Source organism: Typopeltis vanoorti, chromosome 23, assembly GCF_054136105.1.
Source record: "Typopeltis vanoorti isolate ZY-2024b chromosome 23, IOZ_Tvanoo_1.0, whole genome shotgun sequence".
Classification (NCBI taxonomy): Eukaryota; Metazoa; Arthropoda; class Arachnida; order Uropygi; family Thelyphonidae; genus Typopeltis; species Typopeltis vanoorti.
In genome coordinates, this window is record NC_143571.1 from 57,209,783 (window position 1) to 57,230,778 (window position 20,996).

General features: G+C 38.1%; 1 protein-coding gene across 6 annotated transcripts in view; it reads right to left on the minus strand.

Moving 5' to 3' along the window:
- Positions 1-20,996, minus strand: part of LOC150093872 (intersectin-1-like) — a 510,882-nt gene that overhangs the window by 267,154 nt on the left and 222,732 nt on the right. For all 6 annotated transcript variants that reach the window (XM_090413144.1, XM_090413145.1, XM_090413148.1 and 3 more), the window contains one exon: positions 4,846-4,986. In XM_090413144.1, coding sequence (XP_090269270.1) covers positions 4,846-4,986 — 141 coding nt within the window. The remainder of the gene's footprint in view (positions 1-4,845; positions 4,987-20,996) is intronic.

Genomic DNA, 20,996 nt, shown 5'->3' on the forward strand with positions numbered 1-20,996 from the left:
TTATCAAATGCCTTTGCAAAATCTAAATATACCACTGTATATGCAACACCCTTATCCAATGCATTTGTCACTTTATTATAAAAAATAACAGATTGCTAAAGCACAATCTTCCTTTTTGGGATTATGGGATTTAGATTATGAGGAAAGATTGCGAGTATGTGGATTGTAGACTGGTTAACAGGAGAAAGAGGGGGTGATAAGGCCTTGTGGAGTATCATCCAGCGATTCAAATTATCATCATCATCATCATCATCAAATTCCTGCCATGTACCCTCAAGGGGTGTACAGGATATGACAGTACTACATGAAAAAATTACATCATCACTAACTTCCTATCTACAATTTTCCTCCAAATCAGTCTGTTACTTGTCAAGACTCCAACATTATCAGATCTTATATTTCTATCGTCTAAGGCACTTTGTACCGTATCAATCCACCTATATCTTGGTCTTCCTCTGGGTCGTTTTCCTGCCAACCTGGCAGAGAACACTTGTTTTGCTAATCTTTCCTCTCCCATTCTATTTAAGTGACCATACCATCTGAGATTAGCTCTGCTAACGCATTCCTGGATGCTGACAATGTCAAGTTCTTTCCTAATATCCTCATTTTTAATATGATATTGCCATTGATGCCATCTGTTCACGCCTCTAATCTTTCTCAGGACTCTCATATCTGCGGTCTCTAGTCTTTGGTCAAGTGTTTTACTTCTGACCCAGCTCTCAGATCCATAAGTTAAAATTGGTTTGAACACAGTCTTGTATACAGCTAATTTAGTGTTCCGACTAATTTCTTTCTTATTCCATATGAATTTATTCAATTGACTTCCCACGATACCAGCTTTGCTGATTCTGTTGTCTATTTCTATATTTAGTTTACCATCTTCAGTAAAAATTGTGCCTAAGTAGCTGAAATGTTTTACTTGTTCCACCGGTTCTCCATTCACAACACAGTTGACATTTTCAATGATTCTGCCTATTTTCATTGTCTTTGTCTTTTTATTGCTGACCTTCATACCATATCTATTACAACAGCTATTCAATTTAGTCAGAGAATCTTGCAGACTTGTAGCGGATTTATTTAGAAGTATAACATCATCCGCATAAAGCAAAGAGCTGACATTAACATCTCCAATTTTGATATCAGGTTTAATACCACATTCCTTCATAATGTGATCCATATAGATAATGAATAACAGAGGGGATAATGTACATCCTTGTCTCACACCAGATTTAACATTAAACCATCTTCCTGTACTTCCTTCAATTCTAACTGCTGACTCACAACTCAAATAAAGACTAAGTATTGCTTGATATAATGCCCCATTGACACCATATAACTGCAGCGTATTGAATAGCTTCTCTCTTGGCGATTCAAATTAATAGAGGTCTATTAACTTTTGAATGGGTATTATAGAAAATAAGCACCTCCACAGTGCAATTGGAAGAATGATAGTAAGTTGTGCCTTTCAATTAGAAAAAAGGCCTGAGTTCAATTCTTGTCGTGACGGGAGAAATCTTTATATGGACTTTTTTTCAATCGAAGGTGAGTTAGCAGGATTTTTCATCCCGCATACAGGTGCGGGATGAAAAACCTGAGTATATTGCGTGTGTTCGGCCCTTCAGAACACAGTCTTAAGTTTAAATGTATTAACATACTATGTCAATCTTTTCTGGGTGATAGCCTTATTAAAAAAAAAAAAAAAAACACTTAAGAAAAAAATGATCTGACTAGATGTGTTGAATAACACTATATACATAAACATAGCACAGTGATTAATTTAATAGGTGAAGAATGTAACTTGCATTCATTCATTCTTGGACACAAAGGTATTTTACAGATCTGCTTCTGAAGAGACTCCAATTCACCTTTTCAAGAAGAAAGGCCAATAAAAAATAACATGGTAAGTAATGAAAACATAAACAGAGCATATGAATGCTTATTGAGATTCCAAAGACAGTGATTATAATTAAAATGAAAAGCCAAACGGCTAGTTTTCTGGCAACTTAATAGAAATTAAGCGGATAAAAATACTATGTTGTTATATAGCTAGTAAGTGAAACTCAAGATCGAGAACTACGATCTATATGAGTTTCAATCCCGAAAAAATTGGTCTGGGTAGTGACCTCTCCTCGTAATGTAATGACAGTATTACATCTCCTAGGAGCTGTGTTTTACATTATGAGAGAATATCAAGAATAGTGAGGGAGCTTGCTCTACCCGAATTGCCTTCGCCAATAGTTTTTCGGCATTGAAACTCATATAGATCGTAGTTCTCGATCTTGAGTTTCACTTACTGGCTATATAACAACATAGGATTTTTATCCGCTTAATTTCTTGACAGTGATTATAATTAACATTTAATCTCTCTCTCTCTCTCACACACACACACACACACAAGGTGATCAAAATTAAAGTATCCCTGTTTAAGGCCTTGTGGAGTACCATCCAGTGATTCAAATGCTGTGAAACTTTGCAGGAATATGTTGTGTGTCATACAGAAGTGATCTCTAAAAAAAAAAAAGTACTTTCAAAATTACCACAAATATTTATACCAAATGCATACAATTTGTATATCATGCAACTTGGCAGGTACCAGAAGGGTTTAAAAAGATGCACAGGATTTTTTCATTCATTCTAGTTGTTAATTTTTATTGATTAGTCGTTTTAAAGAAACTGGATCATTGGGAGTTACACTTGGAAGAGGTCGCAAACCAATCAATTCATAATAAGAGAATGAAGCTGCTTCTGCTGTTGTGCAGCAGCCATAAAAAACAGCATTGGTTCCTGCTGTGCACATGCTGTATCAAGACACATGGATGAGCCTAACATGACAGTCTGGAAAATTCTATGGAAGATTCTGCATTTCTACCCATTCCAAATAATCCTGACAGAGTAGTTGTACCTACAGGACTGTGAAGGTCGACTAACATTTACTTTAACATTCTTTGCTCAAGTGGAGTTGAACACTGTGTGGCTGTGGATGATTTTGTGGGGAGATAAGCCTCACTTTCACCTGAATGGAACTGTGAATACCCACAACTGTATGGGCTATGCAAAATCTGCATGGTGTGGGTTTACAGCTTCAATTATCATTGGACCACTCTTCTTTCAGAACATTCACCAGTTGAGTCCTGTGACCTGCTCAGTTACTGCTGAGAGGTATCGTAACATGATAAACACTTTTGATGTGCCACAGCTATAGCAGCACCTGTGCTTGGATTCAGTCATTTATATTGACTTCTGGTTCTGGGGATTTCTCAGGATCATCCTGATAACTTGCCAGCACTGAAAGACAGATACAGCAGCATGTGTATAACATCAGTCCTAAACAGCTGCATTCTGCCACTGAATACACTGTGCAAAGGATTCAGTTTCTGGCATATCGGAAGGGCATCACATTGAACAGTACAGCATGTGAATGCATAATAAAAGTGAATTAAAAATGTGTTATTTATGCTTGTGTCACTTTTCTCCTTCTTACATCACACAGCACCCATACATCATACTTGGTACATCATACAACACCCCTGGTGGTGAATTTTGGAACATTTTTTTTAATCTCAAATATTACTTCCACATGATGCACAATGTATTCCTGCAAAGTTTTACAGCATTTGGATCACTCGATGGTGCCCCGCAAGGTCTTAAACAGGGATACTTGAATTTTCATAACCCTGTATGCATGTGTGTGCGTATATACACACACACACACAATTTATTTATTTCCTCTCCACTTCAGGGAATAGTATAAATAGATATTGAAATAAGCTCATTTCATGGCATAATAGATTACTTATTTTGTATGTATAACTGTACTATAAAAATAATTCTGGGTATGTTCAATCCACATTTCAATATGATTTCACAAATCAAGGTCCAAATTTATTACCAAGTCATGTTTAATATGCAAGCATTATTATCTAATCCATTTCAAAGGAACAGGTCTCTCTTTTTTTTTTTTTTGGAAGTAAACAACCAGGGTACTGCATACTAAATGAGCAGATGATGATGGAAATTAAGCATATATATATATATATCATGTCACAAGCATGAACAATGAATTTGCAGAAAACATGCATTAGCAAAATTTAATGACAGTTATATGCTGTGGCATATTTCTACAGATTCAAAAGGGGATATTAATTTCTTGGTATTTTTCAACAAATGTGTAAGCACCTGTCAGTTTTATCCATCTGATTATATGCAGATAACACTCTTGCTGGACAGAATTTCATGAAACTTGCTATTTGGGATCTTTACTACAACTGCTGAATCATCTCAATTTTGGCTTAAATCAAACTATTTTTTGTTGCAAAATTAGATCTGAGTTCAACTATGGGAATGATAATGACATCAGTGATAGGAATGATGCCCTTTGCTGAAATTCACATGACTTATGCAATTCATTCAGAATAGGTTCAGCCTAATATAATGAATGGCATCATTACAACAAGAATGCTATTGCACTGTTGTGAACTGAACATATCAACTAAATGATCAGTTCTATCAATAAAATATAGTAGCATTTTGTAACTGTTACAGAGTATTATAAATAGGCTGTTCATATTCGCAGGTCAGAATCATGCGTGAAATACATCCCCAGTCTCCCAGATTGTTTGCTTCCATTCATAAAAAATAAGACATTTCAGTTATTTCTAAACATCAAATAAAATAATTTATATAGCATCATAAAATTATTATTTGTGTCAGTTATATTTATAGTGATGATATAACTGCATTAATAATGCAATATTAATGTCAATATTTCAAAGATGGCAGCATTTAAAATAATAATAAGTGATTATATGTAATTTTATAGTGTTATTCTAGTATTAAAAAAATTACCTGCATTTGAAACTTGATACTGTTAAGCTCACTCAGTTTTGTGTCTCTCATTATTCTCATATCATCAATTGATGACTTCATCTGGGCTACACCTTTTCGGATATCTGCAATCTTCTGATTCATTTCATTTATTTCATTTGTCTAGATTAAATAATACAGCACAATATCAAAATATTATATATGGGATTATTTTTTAATTATTATTATTTTTTTTCAGGTAGAAACAAGAAGTGTATCTATAAATGAAATAAATGGAGTTCAGGAAGACTATCTTTGCTTTGCCTATCATACTCTGTTAAACTAGATTTCCCAAAGTCAAAATATATTCTCAGGTGTGGACTGCAGTACTGTAAAAACAGAAGAACCTGGACAAAGGTAGAGTGACAAATTTCACTTTGTCTTAGGGCAGGATTTTTTTTTAAACTAGACAGTTAGCAGTGTCGGTTAACCACCATACAAGTCTTGATGTGTGTATATGCCCATAATTAAATGGATGTGAAGTGTCCATTGAAGTCAATATAACCATTGGATATTATAGAAATAATATGGACATGAAGTGTATATTTTTGATATGTTTTATCTGTGTGGCTATTTGGGTGATTAAAATGTAAGTAAAGGATTTAAATTTCAAAATATTGCAAAACTGGGTAGAATGTTCAGCAGAAAAGGAAACCAAAACTAGTTGGATCACTAGATGGTGCTCTGCAAGGTCTTAAACAGGGATACTTTAATTTTGATCACCCTGTATGTATATGTGTGTCTATTAAAAAAAATTAGAAAATGTACTCTATTCAGTGACTAGAATTGAACCTATAATGGTCATTGAATTGCATAATAAATGCAATTCAACACAACAGACACCCACAAGAGTGTATACTCTTATAATAGAATGCAACAAGACCAACAAAGAATGGCACATCATTTTGTTATAGTCATGCCTATAGCAACAAACTATTTAAGCTCACTGTTTGTAAAAATTAATGTTCATAAAATACCCAATACATCCAAGGTATACATGTACACCTGCATATACTAATAAATAACATCATAAACACAACCTGAAATTAAGAAGAAAAGCCAAACGGCTATTTTTTTCTGGCGAAGTTGATAAATTAAGGGGATAAAAATCCCTTATTGTTTTTCAGCCAGTAAGCGAAACTCTAAGATTGAGAACTATGATCTAAGTGTTTCATGCCGACGAACTGTCGGCGAATCTGAAATTATTCATTTGCAGAACACTTTCTCAGAATAATAAGCAGATCTAACCATTTTCAGCCATTTTCATTTCTTAAATTCAGCCATTTTTAATATTTTGTAAACTTCGAGGCAATTTTTTCATACAAGAAATAGTCCAATCGAGGTGATTTGAACACACATATTCTGCTACATGTATACATGAAATAAGACTTATGGATTCAACCTAAGACTTGCAAGATAAAGGTAAAGTAAAAAATGAGGAAAAAGAGCACTCAGAACAATTAAAGCAAATGATCATCATCATCTTGAAATAAAAATTAGGCTTTCTTCTTTTTTCAACTCTAGTATAAGAAGTACAAAAACTTATAGCATATTGATTGCTGTGTGTGCGTGGCGTACTGGTAAGAATTGAGCAAGACAAAATCTATTGATATCTATTAACAATTTAGGAAAGAGAGTAAATAAATGCAAGCATGGTTGGAGAAGTGGATAATGTTTTTGTTTCTGAGTTGATCTGAAAATGCAAATAAATCAAAAAGTACACATCTTGTGCATTAAATTAGCAGTAAAAATTCAGAAATTAGACAATATACTTTTTTTTTTTTTTTTATATGTTGGACCCATATACAGGAGTTGAAAGTTTATTTTTCACTAGGTTAGACTATAATAAATTTAGTTTAATCTTATCCCAGTGAAAGCAAACAAAGTTCGTGCCTGAAAATATATTCAGGACTGAATATAGTGTTATACTATCTTACCTGGTTAAGTAGTACAACACTGTTGTTGGTAGCTTGCTCCACCTTTACCACGAGTTGCACTACTTACCCAGGTAAGATAGTACAACACTATATTCAGTCCTGAATATATTTTCAGGTGCAAACTTTGTTTGCTCTCACTGGGATAAAGGATTAAACTAAATTTATTATACCATATACAGGAGGTTGGCTGGTCAACCTATAGTATGTTAGTACCGTATATGGGTGGATTGCGAAAGAAGAAACTTGTTTACATTAGATTTGAATGCTTATTTCTTGGGAAATACATCTGGGGGAAGACTGTTCCACAATACTGCAGTAGCAGGGATGAATGAGGAGGAAAAGAAACTTGTTCTGTGGGTTTCGAGGTTACTGTGAAAGGATGTTGGGCAGCAGCTGTACGTATTCCGATGGGCTTAGTACAGAGTGGGGGAATTATTGATGCTGTTTCAGATGAACATTTCCCATGGAAATATTTATAGAATATACAGATTGCGGAGACCAGGTGTCTATGTGAAAGTGGGGGAGTGAGTTGGTGAGGGATGGGTCATTTATTAGTCTAATTGCTCTCCTCTGTATTGAGTTAAGCATTTTGAGGGAGCTTTTTGGAGTCCCACTCCAGATGTGAGAGCAGTATTCGAGAGCTGGGCGAATTTGTGACTTGTATAGTGTTAACAGCTGTTTAGACGTAAAGTAGCATCTTGAGCGAAAGAGGAAGCCTAGTTTTTTGGAAGCTGAGGATGCAATGGCTGTGATGTGTTTGTGCCAGGATAGGCTTGATGTCTAGGTAATTCCGAGAAGAGAAATTTCATCTTGTCTGAGAATTTGAGTGTTATCAAAAACAATGCTGGGGGAAAATGGTTCTTTTTTGTGAGAAATAAAACAGAACTGGGTTTTATTAGCATTGAAGTTGACGAGGTTATCTGAACCCCATTGGCTTGGAGGTCAAAATTAAGGGCAGTGGTGGTTGATGTTGTGTAGAGTAGGGTTTGTCAAATGAAAGGGAGGAATCTAATGTGCTGTCATCTGCAAAACTGTGTATTGGGTTAGAGGTCAACTGAAGTAGGTCATTGATATATAGAAGGAAGAGGGTCGGTGAAAGAACTGAACCTTGGGACCCCAGCATTTTTGATGGTGAGAGGATAGGGAGCCATCTACCATCACACATAGTGTGCGTCCAGACAGGAAGCTGGCAATCCATCTGCAGAAGTCCTGAGGCAGTCCAAATGATGAGCGTTTGCTTAGTAAACCTTTGTGCCAGACTCGATCAAAGGCTTTGGAGATATCGAGTGCAACTACTTGGGATTCACCGAATTTCTCCATGGCATTTGTCCAGTGATGGGTGATGTATGAGAGTAGATCTCCTGTTGAACGGCTTTGACGGAATCCGTACTGGTGGTCGCTTAATAGCTGGGTACCTTCAAGGTAGATTAGGAGTCGAGAGTTGATGATTTTCTCCATTACTTTAGATAGGACTGAAGTGAGTAAGATAGGGCAGTAGTTAGATGGTAGTGATTTGTCACCCTTTTTAGGAATGGGTTGAATATAGGCCAGTTTCCAGGTTTTGGGATATACCAGTGGAGTAAGAGAGTTTGTACAGGTGACATAGGATAGGAGTCAGTTCCGATGCACAGACCTTTAGGATAATCGAGGGAATGCCGTCAGGGCCAGGAGACTTTTTTGTGTCTAATTTAGACAACAGATTTGTGATGTCTTTTTGGCAAAATGATACAGGGGGCATTGTATGTTGGGCAGTTGGAATGACTGGAGGGCTTTTGCCATTGTCAGTCATGTGTGCATTGGAGGCAAAGTGTGATGCCAGGAGATTAGTTTTTTCTATGGGTAATGTTGCCATTGAGCTGGGAATAGTGTAGGGCAAAAGTTACAACCAAAAGAGACCAAAAGGCACGGCTGCCATTTGGACAGGCTGCAAGCTTCCTGCTTTTATCCCGCTGAAATTCTGTTTTGGAAGTATTGATAATTTTCTTGCATTTGTTTTGGGCTTCAGTATAGGCATGAATGAGGATGGGGTTCTTGATCAGAGCCAGTTGTGGTATGCCTGATTTTTCATTTGTACAGCCTTGGCAGATTTTTTGGAGAACCAGGGTTTAATTAGGGAATGGCAGGTCTGAGTAGTGTGGGGAATATGTTTTCATGCCAGTGAGGATCACTTTGGTGATGCGTTCAGTGCAAATGTTTGGACTGGCAAGCCGGAAACAATAGTCTAACCATGGGAATGAGGCATAGTAGTCTCGGAGACTGTTCCATTTGGCACTGTTATAATGCCAAACTACTCTTGTGTGGGAATGACTGTGTAAGCGTTGTTGCATGGGGGAGGAGATGAGCACTAAGTTGTGGTCAGAATTGCCCAGGTGGCTCACTACATTCACTGCATATTTGGAGGGGCCATTAGTAAAGAGGAGATCTAGGGTATTTGAGGAGTGGTTTGGGTTATCTGGTATTCTGGTTGGTTTTTGAACAATTTGTGTGAGGTCATTAATGACTGCAAATGTTTCAGCATCTCTGCCTGCAGGATCTGTATAACTGGAAGAGGAAAGCCTATTGGTGTTATGGACGTTGAGGTCACCCAGGAGGATGTTTGGAGGGGTCATTAGTAAAGAAGAGATCTAGGGTATTTGGGGAGTGGTTTGGGTTATCTGGTATTCTGGTTGGTTTTTGAACAATTTGTGTGAGGTCGTTAATGACTGCAAATGTTTCAGCATCTCTGCCTGCAGGATCTGTATAACTGGAAGAGGAAAGCCAATTGGTGTTATGGACGTTGAGGTCACCCAGGAGGATGATTTCGCTGTTGGGAAAGTGGGATTGCAGAAAATCAACATTTAAGAGGAAATAGAAGAGTTCAGAGTGATTGGTGGTATTAGGAGAGTGATAGAGACAGCAGATGAATTTGACTGGGTGGGGGAGGGATATCTTCAGCCAAAGAAGGTCGAAGTCAGGCGATTCTAAGTTGGTTGCTCTCTGGCAGGGCATGTCAGAGTGGATATATGCACAGACACCACCCTTGGGTCGAAAGGAGTTAAACAGTGTATAGTTACGAAGGTTGAGATGAATACTGCTGGGGGAAGGAGAGATTTGGGTTTCTGTTAAAAAGAGTAGGTGGGGTTTGGTGGACTGCAGATGGTAGTGGATGCTATTAAGGTTGGAGTTGAGGCCATGGATGCTGGTGAAGTGGATATGCAAGGTTCTGTTGAGCATGGATTTGATCCATGCTTAACAGAACCCAAGGGTCTTGCATGTTTCCTATGCAGTGCCTGCATAGTGGTGTCCTTCATGGCTGCTAGTGGCGTCACTTGGTTTTTTGTACTAGTTTGGATTGTTTGTAGTCTATTACACATGTGTTGTCTCCATTTTGGTGTTTCTCTTCTAGTTGTCTTCGGAGTTGGCGTCTTTGTTCTCTCTGGGCAAAGGTCGAATCAGGTCGAGCACGTATGCGTGACTGGGGCAAGTATCCTTTAGCTTGTTGTTTATTGCTGTTATAAATTTGGTTGTGTTTATTGGTGAGTCGCAGGTCACTTTCACAAGACGTGGAAAGTTCGTTCCGTCCTTTCTTTTGTTAATGGGTCTGATATGATGGCATTTGACGATATTTCTGGGATCGAAATTGCATTCTCCTGCAAGCTTGCCGACGTCTTCTTTTAAGGATGTACCATTTTCTGTCAGAAAGTTCAGGATGAGTTTCCTATTTTCGGCCTCGAGCGACTCGTGTACTGATGATGTGATTAGTTCACAAAGTTCATTAGCAGGCACGGGCGCACTTGCGGCTGGGCGCTGAGCGTCTTGAGCTTTATTTCCAACTTTCTGATTTTGGAGGAGAAGGTATCGATCATGGCATTAAGCTGTTGCTCAGGTTATTGACTGTTTTGCTTAGGTTTAGTATTTGTTTTACTGAAGGGAGGCACGTCGTACAGAAGTAGGGTTGGTTTAGATCGATATAATGTTTGTGCGCAGATTCATTTATTTTCGTGCAGGAAATATGTAGCCAGTTGCAAGAAATCGCACAATATACCTTTTTCCCTTTCTTTGACTTTGGTTTCACAGCTGCGGCACTTCGTAATGTCATTCAGTTTTCAATTTGTTGGTGATCGGCAACGCTATGCTGACAAGACTCAAGGTAGTCTTCCGTTGTTGGCTGCCATCTTTACTTCGTACAGTAGGCATAGCGCTTTCACATGGCTGTTATAGTTGTAAAATATAGCAGATTTAATGGACTATGGGTACTTATGAGTTGTACTGTAGTAATCAGCTGCTTAGTACCTTCTGTTACTTTTCCGTTTGCTGCTTATTTTGCACAAGTTTAACAATACTTAACTACAGGGGCCACCTATACTTTTTCATTCAATATACTTAATATAAACTTAATTTAGATTAAGTACCGTATTTGCTAGCGTATAGGACTTACCCCCTTTTTTGTACAAATTTTTTAGGAAAAAAACTTTATCACTGAATATTATAATGAATTACAGTATTTCAAATATAAAGTAATAAGTAGGTCTACGTTCAGCAAATACCTAATCTAACTAGGAAAGAGTACCCGCCTTTTAATCGTCAAAACCCAGAAATTCATCTCCAGAGCTAAATGAAGAGACACTTGAAACCTCTTCTAAATGATAATCTGAGTCCTCATACAACAAATTGTCCTCTGTACCATCCAGTGCATTACTAATGCCACACTTCTTAAATGATTTAACCACTGTCTCAGTTTTCACAGCATCCCATGAAGCTTTGATCCACTCACAAACTTGCGAAATGCTAGGCCTCTTCCTTCTTCCTGATGACGTAACCTCAAAATCTGAAGACTGCATCCAGCTGTTCCACTTCTCCTTCATAAATCCTTAAATGGTTTATTAATACAGACATCTAAAGGTTGAAGCTGACTAGTTAGACCTCCTGAAATTACAGCTAACTGAGTTTTCAATTCCTTGAGTTTATTTGTAACATCGTCTGTTCTGTGAGAACGAAACTGATCCCATACTAGCATGGAGGCTTCAACAGTCTAGGCACCAAATTTTATCTATCCTAATGGATAGATAAAATTTGGTGCCTAGACCAAATTTTATCTATCCATAACTTCATTCCTCCTCCATCCATCCAGCCTTTTGCATGAGCATGCACAAACACTCCTTTAAGGCGGTTTTTCTTTGGGTAGCGTCTTCCTTTTAAAAATCAATAGTGGTGGCAATTTTGTCCCATCAGCACAGCAGGATAAAACAACCATGTAGTGAGTTTTTTCGTTCCCTGAAGTTTTAATAGTAACACTTTTAGTGCCTTTGGAATCTACAGTTTTGTTTGAGGGCATTAAAAGTCAGCGGAACCTCGTCCATGTTTCCTATTTGCGATAGTTCAAATTTTTCTCATTTCCTTGTGTTAATGACGAATCGATGAAATTCAATCATTGTTTCTTCATATTCAGCTGGCATCTTTTGTGATATTTTTGTTTTAGTCCACATAAAAAGCTGGTTTCACTTCATGAATCTTGAACTCCTTGATGTTGATCCAATAAAGTTGGCGATCCCTCTGTTAGTGGCTATCGCTTTTGCTTGATGAATAATCATTTTTGTAGACACTGAAAATTCCGCTTTTCTGTGGTCTAAAATCCAAGCATTCAGTTCTGCCTCAAGTTCTGGCCATTTTGCAGTTTCACTTCGTAGGTTGTTTACTGTGAGTTGCTTTTTTTTAAATCCGTTTCCTGATTCCACCAAGTTCTTATCATTTTCTCAGTTGTGAGTGGTCCGAAATGCTTCTCTGCAGCCCTGTTTTTTAGCATACGCAATCACACATAGCTTGTATGCAATACAGTAACAATACCGACATTTTTCAGCCATAATTTGCCAAGAAATTTAGAGAAAATTTAACAGCAAAAAATTATCACCGTTCACAACTGCGACAACAATTGGAAAGTTTAAATGAACAGGACACAGCTGTGATCGTCGATGACAGTGCATGTGCATCCACTGAACTCTACGTCAGTGTTTCTCAAAGTGTAGTACGCGTACCCCCACGGGTACGTGAAAGGTTTTCAGGGGGTCCGAGGCAATTTTCGGCTATGCATCATTAACACATAGAATAAAATTCAATGTATCCATGAAGTTTGAGATCGTAAAACTTTCCTATTGTATCAATGAATAAGGTACAGAGACATCTGCAGGCTGTGCAATATGTTTCTCAACAAACAGTGCAATTAGAAACAACTGGGATAAAAAATGGCACTAACTAATGACTCTCATGTCACTGGAATGCTCTCACACACACCGCAAGAAAGCAATAAAGAAATCGTGTAACTCAAAACAGAGAAAATTTCCAGAAATGAAAATAATAAAAAACTGAGAATCGGCATATAAGACGCACCCTGTTTTTCAGGCCTATTTTCAAAGAAAAAAAAGTGTGTCTTATACGCTGGCAAATACGGTATATAAACAATATACTTAATCTAAATATATGTTGTGATTAATTTTAAAATATTCCAAAATTGTGAAAATTCTGGGGATCTGCAAAATAAAAATGGTCACCATAATTAATAAGATGGTAAGAAAAAAAATTTTCTTCCGTCTTTCTTCCATAAAAATCAAAAATTATCGGCATCAGCGAGACCTACTTGACAGAATGATATAGTTACAGAGATAGAATGTAAGGGATATTGCATTTTCAAAGAAAACAGAGGGAATAGGGCAAAATAAGGGGTCTTATTAATGATAACTGAAGAACTTCAGCTATGGTTTGAGGCTGTCTGGTGTGAGATCAAGGCTAATAAAACAAAATATATTGTTAATTTGATCTAGAAGTCTCCAGAAGAAGATGTGGATGCCATGCATTGGCAGATTAGCACAATGTGTACAGGCGAAGCAATTATCATGGAAAACATCAACTATGGGTATAAAGTTTGAAAGAAGGTGTTAAACCTTGATAAGTAGGAATCCTAAAGAATTCCACCTCTATCATCATTTAACAGATAGAAATTTAAGATACAAAATTTTATGTAGGAAAATGGTTGCTTCTAAGTATGTGCTATATCCATGTGATATAATATAAAATTATGTTAGTATAAAGAAAAGAGATTGTAAGTTGTTAGAGGGAATAATTTTTTGATTGTGCAAGGCCATTAATAATGTATAAATTGAACAAAAATTTACTAAAATTTGTAATACTTGTCTGAGGAATGACTTACATAAAATATTGTGAACAAAGGTTCAAAGGGCAAAGACACGCCAACAGAAGGAGAGGTGGCCCCAGCGAGTCGCTTGCTCATGGCACATGGCAGTGCGTGGTCAGAAGAAAATCGGAAATAAACGGTATAACGCGAGACCCACGTCAGTGAAGTGCTACGCATTGGGTGAGTTATGAAGGTTACAGTGTTTACCGGTAGGGGAGATAGAAATAAAAGGGTTAGGAACTACCCCCTCTCTCTCTCTCGTAAATTTTTTCTTCCCTTGGCTGGTGGTCAGAGGTCGTCTGGCAGATAGAAAGTTGCATTGAGGAACGGCTCTGTCCTGAAGTGCTTGGACTAGGAACAGCAGTAAGCTATGGTCAGAGTCCGGTGAGCGATAGCAGGAAATGCCGTCCAAGTGCTGCCACTGTTATAAGCTCCTGACCGTATGATGGAATACTTCTCCACTCGTGTATCCGCAGTCCTTGGAAACACTCAGCATCTAGGTAGCAGACATCGTGAAGGAGAAAGCGCCCAATGCCACAGTTATGCCTGGAACAAGTCAGTCATGCCAGAATCGTGTGAAATTACAGAATGATCGGAGAATCCAGGGTACCTCACCAACTAAGTGAACAAGAAGGAAGATCGACCGAAGGAAGGCAGTCCAAATTGAAGGAACAAGTATGAAAAGCCTTAGTGTATGGTAACGTTAAAATTTCCTTTTTTTTTTATGTGTGTAACATACTATGGTGTTAAGAAATTAAGAGAAATTAAGGATCGAGGACTTTGATTTATTTAGAGCAGGACTATAGCATGTTAGCATTAGAAAGTACAGTGAGTTAGCTCATATAAATGTTAATTTAATGTGTATGCTTTAGAGCAGTGTTTCTTAAACTTCAGATATCGTGTACCCCTTCCTAAATTTTCATTATTGCCAAGTATCCCTTATCAAAATAATAATAATGAATAAAATAAAAAAGTACATTTCATTGTAAATGTCTATCTTATCTGAATTTAGATGTACATGTGAACAAAAAAAAAAAGCTTTATTTTTAATAGAACAAAATTGATTCATATAATTATTATTTTTATCAGTCGCTATCGTATGTTCTTCGTGTTGTTGCTGGCTTGCAGCGTATGTTCATATACGAAGCTGAATGAAGATTCACGAGTGATCACCTGCGAATTTTAGAAACTATGAAGAAGTTATCACAATTTGAGTAGGAGAATTTATACATAATATATATACATTTCAAATAATTATTTTTTTCTTAATAATGATTCTATGCATTAATGATCCATAGCCGAAAATTGCAACGTACTCCCTGAAGACCTTTCACGTACCCCCGGGGGTACACGTACTACACTCTGAGAAACACTGCTTTGGAGAAAGCTGAGATGAATTAGTCTGAGTAAAGAGATATATAATGAGTGTTTAATGAAAAAATATTACTCTAGAATAACCTTCTTTGTGAATGATTTATTAGGAATGCTATTTTTGATACTCTTGTTTCATTAAGGATACATGTAATCTTATCTGATTAGTATTGGAATTTAGTATGAATGTTAATTGTATTTTAAATGTATTAATATGCTTAATAAACCTTTGCTATTTTTAAACATAAGTGTCTGAATTCTAGAATCCGATGCACCACTTGTAAAAGATTCGAATCTGAGCAGGGAAGAATAGGTTACATTGTGGGTCATGACTGCAAATCAATAGTCACTTGTGTACGTCTTGAAATCACTTCTTGGTTAAGAAACTTTACTTAATCTAACTGTTTTAGGTGGTGCAGCAAAAAAAATAAATATTCCTAGAGCTCTATGAGAAGATAGATTTCAAGAACTTTGCCACTTAGGTTTTGGCTAGCTCCTGAGGAAATCCCTTTGTGTCTTGGAAGTACCACATGACTCTGTAGGGAAGATTGGAAGTATAGAACACAAAATTAACAGTCTAAGAGATTGAGACACAACATAAATGGCGCAGCTGACAGGATTGTGAATTAAGGTAAAATATATATATAAATTTCTTTTCGCAAGCAAGTAGGTTTCAGATTCTAGAAGAAAAAAAAAAATTGAAAAATTTTTTTGTCTTGAAGATAGAAAAGGTTGAATTTAGAAGTTAGAACTTAGTATTGAAAAATTGTGTTAACTTAGATCGCAAGTATGCCTATCCCAAATAGCACTTCAAGAATGAATTACAAAGAATTCTTCAAGTGCATTAACCCCCAACAAGTGTTTCCTCAATTCTCAGGGGAGGAAACGGACGATGTAATGTCATTTTTTTATTTTATAGAGGAACTAAGAAAGGCTGGGGATGGTCCAGTTTTCAATTACTAGTCTTGCTCCATAGCAGACTGGTAGGGAAGGCCAAAGATTTCCTGTGCTCCTCCCCCCATACTAAGAGAAACAAGTGAATATCAGAAATTCAAGCAAGTGCTGATTGCTGAATATTCAGGAAAAAAAGGGAATCCCCAAGCATTAAGGAAATTATACAGTTGCATACAGGAGGATGATGAAGGGGTAACTAGTTTTTTTAATAGAATACTGTCCATTTCAAATTCCACGAGGGTGTCATTCCAAGAAGAGGGAGTCCATCTAAAGTGGCTGCCCTTCCAACAGTTCAGATTTGGATTACGAGATGAATTAAGGGGGGGGGTAATATTTAAGAAAGGAGCTAAAGATTTGGACGGATGTTTCAATCTAACCTTAGAGAGGGAGAGAATTTTAGAGGAAATGTCTCAAGCCTCCTTCTTGAGGTTTAAGCTAAGAAGGGAGTCGGGAGCAAGAACGGTTACTCGAAAGTAACCGTTCGCTCAGGATCAACAAAAGGGGGAGCGAACGGTTACTCTCGAGGAGAATGAGAGTCCGACACTAAGTATGAGGAAAGAGGACACAGTGAAAATCATTGGCGAGTTGACAGAAGAGGGCGATTCAAAATGCAAACTGTTTCCTTAGCAGATGTGGGAAAGGAATTGCCTGTCCCTAGTTGAGGGTTTGGTTGAAGGAGTCCCCTGTAATTTCCTACTTGACACAGGAGTTCACATATCAGTAATTCCAATGCAGTTAGTTAAAGCATTCTGGACCACAAACCCTGACAGCTTCACAGAACTATGTAGTCCTATCAAAATCATGGGAATTGCAAGAGTTAAGCTCTGCTCAGAGCTAAAGGTCAAAGTAAAGATTTCCATGCCATGCTTCCCAGTCAGATCCACGCATGAGATGTTTGTGCTCACCGAATTGGCTGACACCAGTAATCAAGTCATGCTGGGATTTGATTTTCTTGAGAAAAACAGGTTTATGTGTGACTTTGCCAGTAGAATGCTGTCTTTATGTGGAAAAAGGTACAGGCCTAGGTGCAGAGCAAGGAATGCCAGTGTGATGGACAAGGCCATGGAAGTCGAGTTGAAGGGTTGTAAGGTGGACACAAGACTGTGGAAAAGTAAGCTGACCCAGGATGCCATGAAGCAATCTGGCTCAGAATAGGAAAGGGCTCACATCAAGGAATCCTTTGAATTAGTATTCCATCGCTACCCCAGGATATTTACAGAGAATATCAGTTCACTTTCCTGTACTAACAAAGTCCAACATACCGTCCAGATTACATCTGATGAACCAGTGTACGTGAAGCAGTACCAGACACCCCTCAAACACATCGACAAACTTAAGAAATTATTAAATGAATATGAAAAGGCGGGAATTTTCGCTCTGAGAAAATTTAAATATATGCTCTTGGGACAACAAGTCATCCTCCGCTCTGATCACAAGCCTCTGTCATTCATATCCTCGATGAGAGACAAGAATCAGAGGATCATCCGGTGGGCATTAGAGATACAGGAATTTGGTGTAGAAGTGGAATACATCCCCGGCTCAACAAACGTGGTTGCGAACTATCTGTCAAGGTCACTAGACACCACATATGAAGATAGTGCTAGTCCAAAAGAAAAAATTACTCCCTCTGTATTTAAGGCAGAAGAGTTGGCCAAGAAAGGATTCACTCCCCTTGAACATCAAGTCTGGGATAAGTCACGCATTATAGAGGAGCAAAAGAAAGATCCTATATGGGGAGGAGTGTATGACAAGGTTCTAAGAGGAGAAAGGTCAGCTGACAACAAGTGTGAATAAAGAATTTGTTATCGACTGACCATCAACCAGGATGGTCTCTTGTTACCCAAGCAGAGTATTACAGGGAGACAGAGGGACAAAATTGTAGTCCCAGAAGGTATGATTCCCTGGGTGCTCTACAGTCTTCATGATTCCGATTTGGCAGATCAGCAAGAGGTGTACAGAACACGGAGAAGAGTACGGGACCGATACATTTGGAAAGGGATAAAGGGTGACGTTGAATCATATGTGCTTTCTTGTCACCTCTGCCAACAGAAGTCCAGTGTCTTGGGAAAAGTCCCTCTCTAGTCGTTCCCAATCCCCTCACACCCCTTCCAAGCTGTAGCCATGGATATCGTGGTCCCACTTCCCATCACCAACAAAGGAAATAGGTACATACTGGTAATCATAAATATGTTCCCTCAATATTCAGAGGCTGTAGCAATTAAAGATCAAATGGCACAAACAGTGGCTAGTAAATTTTTTAAGTTGGTCATTTCCAGATATGGAACACCACAGATGCTACTTTCGGACCAAGGCTCCAACTTCACAGCTGAAGTTATGCTGCAGCTGTGCAAGTTGTTAAGAATAAAAAAACTGTTCACCACTCCCTATAATCCCCAAGGAAATGGGATGTGTGAACGGATGAACAAGAAAATGAAGCTCACCCTATCCAAGTTGGCCCATAACCACATTTCAAATTGGGATGCATTCCTAAGCACACTCTGTTTGCATGCAGGACCACCCTACACACAGCCATTAAAGAGGCTCCTGCTGTCATCCTTTATGGATTTGAATCGGCCTTTCCCAGTGACTTCAAGGATTCCCATGTAAACTCTGGCTTCCCAGACATTGATGACTACCTGAATGGTCTGGTCATTGATAACAAAATATCATATGAGATGGTAGTCAGATCTAGCGAGATCTGCTCCCAGCGAGCTAGGGATTATGCAAACATATTAAGGAAGTATAAAGACCTGAACCCGGGTAACCTTGTCTTGCTGGAACAGGGCTCTGTAAATAAAAAGGGGGGCAAGTTTGGAAGGAGTGCAGCCGGGTCATATGAAATCCTGGAGAAATTATCCCGCATAACTTATGGGATAAAAGAAAGATCCAAGCCAGGAAAATCCTTGATAGTCCACACAAACAGGTTAAAGTGATATAAGAACCGGTTGAATAGATTAGTGTGTCAAGGGGACTCCCCAGAGAGTGTACAGGAGAAAGAGGAATGCTTTTCACAAAGAGGGAAGGCTTAACATGAAATCTACAAGGATAGTGGTCAAGGGGACGAGGAAAATCCTTCCTCAAGTGATTTTTTTATAGATACAATCGGCATGGTGAGAACAAAAAAGGGGGGAACCTGGACGAACAAACACCACCCAAAATGAGAGGAGTGAATTACAATAGCAGATGGAATGGACACATGAAGACAAACTAAATACAACCTAAGGCCCAGGCACAACAGCAGAGTGAATCAATCGAAAGAAATAAATTGCATTCAAGGTAAAATGTGATAGTAGCAAAGGCACAGATACACACGATGTTTTGTAAATAGCTCAATGAGCATTGGGGAGGGAAGGAACAGGAAATCATTGGCCGAGACCCCCCCCCCAGATTGGATATGAGGAGCATTTAAGAAAAAAATTTTTTTTGAAAATTTTTTTGGAAGAGGGGACCTTTGTTAAACCTTGATAAGTGGGGATCCTAAAGAATTCCACCTCTATCATCATTTAACAGATAGAAATTTAAGATACAAAATTTTATGTAGGAAAATGGTTGCTTCTAAGTATGTGCTATATACATGTGATATAATATAAAAGTATGTTAGCATAAAGAAAAGAGATTGTAAGTTGTTAGAGGAAATAATTTTTTGATTGTGCAAGGCCGTTAATAATGTATAAATTGAACAAAGATTTACTAAAATTTGTAATACTTATCCGAGGAATGACTTGCATAAAATATTGTGAACAAAGGTTCAAAGACACGCCAACAGAAGGAGAGGTTGCCTAAGGCAGTCACATGCTCATGGCACGTGGCAGAGCGTGGTCAGAAGAAAATCGGAAACAAATGGTATGAAGCGAGACCCACGTGAATGAAGTGCTATGCAAGTGGTTGGCGAGTTACGAAGGTTACAGTGTTTACCGGTAGGGGAGATAGAAATAAAAGGGTTAGGAATCCCCCCCTCTCTCTCTCGTAAATTTTTTCTTCCCTTGGCTGGTGGTCGGAGGTCGTCTAGCAGATAGAAAGTTGCATTGAGGAACGGCTCTGTCCCGAAGTGCTCGGACTAGGAACAGCAGTAAGCTATGGTCAGAGTCCGGTGAGCGATAGCAGGAAATGCCATCCAAGTGCTGTTATAAGCTCCTGACCGTATGATGGAGCACATCTCCACTCGTGTATCCGCAATCCTTGGAAACACTCAGCATCTAGGTAGCAGACACCATGAAGGAAAAATCGCCCACTGCCACAGTTATGTCTGGAACAAGTCAGTCATGCCAGAATCGTGTGAAGTTACAAAATGATCAGAGAATCCAAGGTACCTCACCGACTAAGTGAACAAGAAGGAAGATCGACCGAAGGAAGGCAGTCCAAATTGAAGGAACAAGTATGAAAAGCCTTAGTGTATGGTAACGTTAAAATTTCCTTCGTCTATGTTACATGTGTAACGTACTATGGTGTTAAGTTAAGTGAAATTAAGAGAAATTAAGGATCGAGGACTTTGATTAATTTAGAGCAGAACTGTAGCATGTTAACATTAGAAAGTACAGTTAGTTAGCTCATATACAGGTTAATTTAATGTGTATGCTTTAGAGAAAGCTGAGATGAATTAGTCTGAGTAACAAGATATATAATGAATGTTTAATGAAAAAATATTACTCAAGAATAACCTTCTTTGTGAATGATTTATTAGGAATGCTATTTTTGATACTCTTGTT